Source organism: Varanus komodoensis, unplaced genomic scaffold (assembly GCF_004798865.1).
Source record: "Varanus komodoensis strain SLA01 unplaced genomic scaffold, ASM479886v1 scaffold19, whole genome shotgun sequence".
Taxonomy (NCBI): Eukaryota; Metazoa; Chordata; class Lepidosauria; order Squamata; family Varanidae; genus Varanus; species Varanus komodoensis.
In genome coordinates, this window is record NW_025335550.1 from 11,448,383 (window position 1) to 11,453,458 (window position 5,076).

Genomic DNA, 5,076 nt, shown 5'->3' on the forward strand with positions numbered 1-5,076 from the left:
GGAAGAAGGCGCCTCCGCCGCGCCGCGGCCCCCGCTCGCTCGCCCGCAGCCCCGCTCCCGAAGGCTCCCCCTGGCGCCGCGCGGCTCCCCGAGCGCGCAGCTCCCCCTAGCGCCGCGCAGCGCAGCGCCGGGCCGGCCGGGAAGCGTCTGGAGGGCGCCGCGGAGGCAGCCCCGCGAGGCGGGACGCGGTCCCGGGCCGCACAAGGCTCGCGGCCCCCGCTCCTCTCGCCGCCTGCCTGCACGTGCCGGGCCTTCCGGAGCGGGGCCGCTCGCTGTCCCGCACGTGCCCCGCGAACGTGCTTGGGGGGCGCGGGCCAGCGCTTCAGCCCCCTCACCGACGCGCGCGAAGAGAGCCGCGGCTCTTCCCGGGGCCACTTTTGTGCCCAGAGGCGGCAGGGAGAGCGCGGCCCCCGCAGATCCAGCCCGACCCCTTCCCCAGAGCCTGCTCTCTCCCCCGGGAGGTTTCCCCTCCTCTCGCTCGCTCTGCCGCAGAGGGACTTTGGGGAGTGGGGCGCCAACCCCTCCAGGGCGCCCAGGCGCCTTCGTCCCCCAGTACCTCTCCCTGCGTGGCCACTTGGCGTGGCCACTTGGCGTGGGAAGCCCTTCCGCCTGGCCTGAGATTAGCTGTGCCAGGATGCCAGTCCATGGACGCATTCCTCTCGGCTGAGCCGGGCTGCGTTTGCCTCCGCTGGTAATCAAGCCAGTTCCAATCATTAGCCCTCCGTTTGGGTATGTAGATACCTAAGAAATGGTGTGTGTTGTGCACATATTTGTGTCCTGCAGCTCTGGGGCCCAAATATTTTAAAGCAGAAGGCAGCACTCCCGAAGCGACCAGCGCAGCTCAGCTTGTGCACACGGCGGCACCCCCTGTTCAGGGTGGGCCCCCTCTCTGGAAGGCTGCCGTCTCCTGGCAGGCGGCGCCTCTGCCCTCCCGACCCAGGGAGCCGCTGCTGCTGCAGCAGCAGGAAATCACCGCCTTTCCGCTGCCCTCACGTCCCTGGGCAGGACAGCGAGTCCATCCTGAGTGTGGCCTAGCCAGCCAAGCGCCCGGTTGCCTCCCTGAGCCGCCAATTTCTCAATGTCCCCCATTTTCCTCTTCCTGCCCATGGGTTCAAAACATCCTCCCTTTCAACCTGCTTATCGCATGTTAAGGCATCGCCTTGCGTTGCGTAAGTTCATGTTTTGCAGCTCTTGCATGTTTCCACAGGGGTGAGAAGCTTGGCATAGGTACCAAAGCACCTGAAGATTTCAGCGCTGCCACGGAATGACCTCGAGGGAGCACCTGTGCAGAAACCGCTTGCTTGGGCCTGGATTGCTTACCTTAAAGATGCCTCATGGTTTGTTCCTCAGAGATACACAGATCTTCTCTCAGGCCTGTCCTGCATGAAGCTTGGGCGACCGTTGCCCTCGCGAGTGCGCCAGGGTTCGCTCTCGGCCTGGCCCAGCGCTGCCTTCCTGACTGGCCGCTGCTCTTTGAGGGCTTTGGCAGAGAAATGTCCCTTCATCTCTGTCCTGATCACGAGACCCCTTTGATGTAATGCGGGGTGGGGGGGGGCAGAACCACTGGCTGCAGGCCTCCTGCGGCCTCTTGAGCCCTCCAATCCAGCCCCCTCGGCTGCACTTCCCCTCCAATCAGAAATAAGAGCAGAGGGGCTGGCACGCGAAAGACCCCTGGTCGTCCAGCCTGCCTGGGGCCCAATCCAGCCCTCAGCCATTAAAGCACGGGTCTCAAACTCAACTGACCTGGGGGCCGCTGGAAGTAGAGGCTGGATGAGGCTGGGCCGCTGGTGCTTTGAAGGCCGCAGGGCCCCTCTCCCGTGCCCCCCCCGTCCCGGCCATTGGCCCGCAGGCCGCGTGTTAGAGACCCCTGTATTAGAGGGTCCGCACCCCTCCCGCACAGCACAGCGTGTGCTCTGCCACAGAGCAGTGGGCCCCCCGAGTCAGCACTCGGGAGCCACGGCTGCCGTGGAGGCTGGTCACCCAGAGTGTTTCCTCGCCTTGTTCTCCCCACGGAGAGCCAGGGGCCTTTCATGCTGAAGCGACACGGTTACGCTTTGCCGCAGGGGAAAGCTTGGTCCGGCTGAATTCTGCCCAGTGCCGGTCCAGCTGGAGGCTCGCCATCTCGAGAGAGAACCGGGCCCAGGAACCACCCCTGGATGGTACCTGCTGCAGCCTCGTGTTTTGCAAAGTGCTGCTGTGTCGCACGGAGGTGCTGGAGGGCAGAAACACCACCACACAAGTGCCCTTCATCCTCCTCCTGCACTGGGAAGATAGTGTGAGACTGTTCCACCCACCTACCCAGCCGCACCCAGCCGCAGATAAGCGGGGGGGGGGCGGGGGGCTGAGACCTGGGAGCTTTCCGACAACATAGCTCCTGTTTATTAAGATGCGTTAATGCACTTTGTTTATTAAGATGCGACGTGCGTTTCGTTCAGTTATTATAATTATTGCTACATTACATTCCTTTTTCCCCTCCTGCAAAGAATCCAAGGTGCCTTACCTGAATGGCAAGAAGAGGTAATCTGAGTTCTGACAGCAGGAAAATTTGCCTGTCTCTCTTCTGGCCAAGAGTCAGATTCAATACTGCATCCTCCAAGCCTTGGTTTGGACAGGCACTGATCTTCTGCGAAATAAATTCCAATGGATTAATTAATGAAACTCTTCATTCTTCCCTAGGCAATTTGGGCACAGAGTGACCAATGGGATGCTGCCAGGGGGAGCAGTGATATGAATACTTCCAGCAGTATTTCCAAATGATTAAACCAAAGATTAGCAGCAGGAGCCTAGCCATGTCTACTCAGAAGTAAGCTCCAGGGAATTTAATGGGCCTTACTCCTACGTAGGGCTAGGATTTAATTGTTAAAGCATTTGTAGGAGGCTAGCAGTCCTCTCAAGGCAGCTTTAACCAATAGAATTTGATATAAGAAAAACTGATCCAGTGATGACTGCTCCCATGCAAAGAAACAACAAGCGCCAGCAGAAGGTAGTATTAAAAACCAAAAACATCACTGTGGCTACAAACCAGAACAGCCCAGCAAAAGTAATCAGGTGAAAGCAGAATTAGCAAGCTCAGTTTTCAGGGGTTTCTGAACATGTCTGGGTTTTAAAATCTGGGGCAGAAGTATTGTCACAGGAGTTTTTGCTATTGTGCATTAGTGTATAAACAGTGTGAGCCACTACAGTGTTTCCGGACAATAGCGTGAAGAGCTGGGACTGGGACTCAGGCGATCTGGGTTCAAGTCCCCACTCGGCCATGGAGCCAACTGGGTGACTTTGGGCCAGTCACAGACTCTCAGCCCAACCCACCTCACAGGGTTGTTGTTGGGGGATAAGATGGAGGAGGAGAATGATGTAAGCTGCCTTGAGCCCCTTGAAGGAAAAAGGCAGGATATAAATTGAAAAATAAATAAAAAAATAAAAATACTGTATCCATCGCCAACCCAAGGCAAGTCTAAACCAGAGAAAAGGCCTGAAATTCGCAGCAAGCCCCGGCCATCCTGAGATCCTAAGCTTGCATGGAATTGCACCTCCAGAATGTCCATACTTTCAAATAACGTTGTGGGCACCCTCGCTAAACTAAGAGAAAGGACAACACGGATATTTTTTTCCTAAGAATGATGAAATATTGCTATGAACTGGTTTTCCCAGTTCCTGTTCTCCATAAACAACCTTCTCTTTTCATAAAACGTGTTTCTGCAAAAGCACAAACTCCCACACGGTCATTGCTTACCAAACCTTCCCATTGCTTAGATCCAGAATCTATTTCAGGGCTTAATTCTGGAACAAACTGTCGAATGGAGAGAATATCTTTTAAGCATGTACAGAGTGCCTGTCTTCCCTTGGTAAGGCTGCAGTCCCTGACATTCGTGTTAGGACGAAAATCCCACAGAGCTCAGCCAGGAAGTATGTAAACTTATTAACAGAAAATATGCAAACACGATGAGGGAAACGTGGAGCATTTGGAATATTCTCCTCGAGAGGATACACAGAGTGGTTTCCGCTCTAGAACTTAATGACCAAACGGGAAAATAATTGGAGCGCCGGTGTTTAATGCTTGACTGGTTTTATATATTTAAAGGATAGATTAAAAGGGGGGTTGGTAACAGGGTGGCAGATTTTTTAGAAGTTTAACAGCCGCCTAGAAGCGTCCTAAAGGAGCCCCCCTGCTTTCTCGCACGCAGGGGACACTTGCCTGCACCCCCACAAAGCACTTTCGGGACACGAGGGAAACTGATCAAAAGGGGAGCGGGCTGCGGGGTCTCTGGAGGCCGCCTGCGAAAAAGCCCAAAACGAGGGAGGGGCAGGTCCCCCCCGATCCGAGCCCAGGGGCTCCGGGGGCCCATGCCTTGCCCCCACAGCTGGACCGCCGCCACCGGGGCCGGGGGGTGGGGAGGGAGCCAACGCCCCGCCGGTGTACTACAACCCCCAGCATCCCCGACCACTGGCTGGGGCTGATGGGCGCCGGAGGCCAAGTGCACCTGCAAGGCGACGTGCTCCCCGGCCCTGCCGAGGCCCGCTCCCGGCCGCCGCATCTCCCCTTTCTCCAAAGGAGCTCGAGGAAGCGTTTCCGTGCCCTTCCCGCTATCCTCACAACCTCCCCGCGACGTAGGATAGGCGGGGGGGGGAGAGCCAGCCAGCGAGCCAGTCCCCGGCGCAAACCCACCCACTGGGCTGCCCTGCGGAGGATGCTGGGCCTCCGGGCTCCCCTCGGCGACTCGGCCCGGGCTCCCCCTGCGCCCAGCAGCCGGTGCAACGCGTCCGGAGGGCGCCCGGTCGGGGATGCCTGAAGCAGAGCGCGAGGGCCCCCGCCCCCCTTCCCCAGAAGCACGTACTTCCCGCCGCCGAAGCTCCGCCAGCCCTGCGAGGTCCCCTTGAGCGGCGCGGCGCCTTTAAGAGCCAGCGCGGGAAAACGGGGGGGCGGGGCCTCTTGCGCGCCGCGCCGCGCGGGACACTTTGGCGGCCGGCAGGGCGCGAGCAGGCGCGCCGCCCGTCCCTCCGCCGCGATGGCGCAGCGCCGCCTGACCGACTTCTTCCCGCGCGGCAAGCGGGGCGCCGCCGGCGCGCAGGGCGCCAAGC

The 5,076-nt window shown here is 58.9% G+C and overlaps 1 protein-coding gene across 1 annotated transcript in view; it reads right to left on the reverse strand.

The window, feature by feature from the left end:
- The window catches only part of PIEZO1 (piezo type mechanosensitive ion channel component 1), a 79,087-nt gene that overhangs the window by 72,465 nt on the left and 1,546 nt on the right, over window positions 1–5,076 (reverse strand). The window contains exons 2-3 of the mRNA XM_044428089.1: window positions 3,731–3,787; window positions 2,501–2,623 (exon numbers count right to left, since the gene is read on the reverse strand). Of these exons, the coding sequence (XP_044284024.1) occupies window positions 2,501–2,623; window positions 3,731–3,743 (136 nt within the window). The 5' untranslated portion in view covers window positions 3,744–3,787. The remainder of the gene's footprint in view (window positions 1–2,500; window positions 2,624–3,730; window positions 3,788–5,076) is intronic.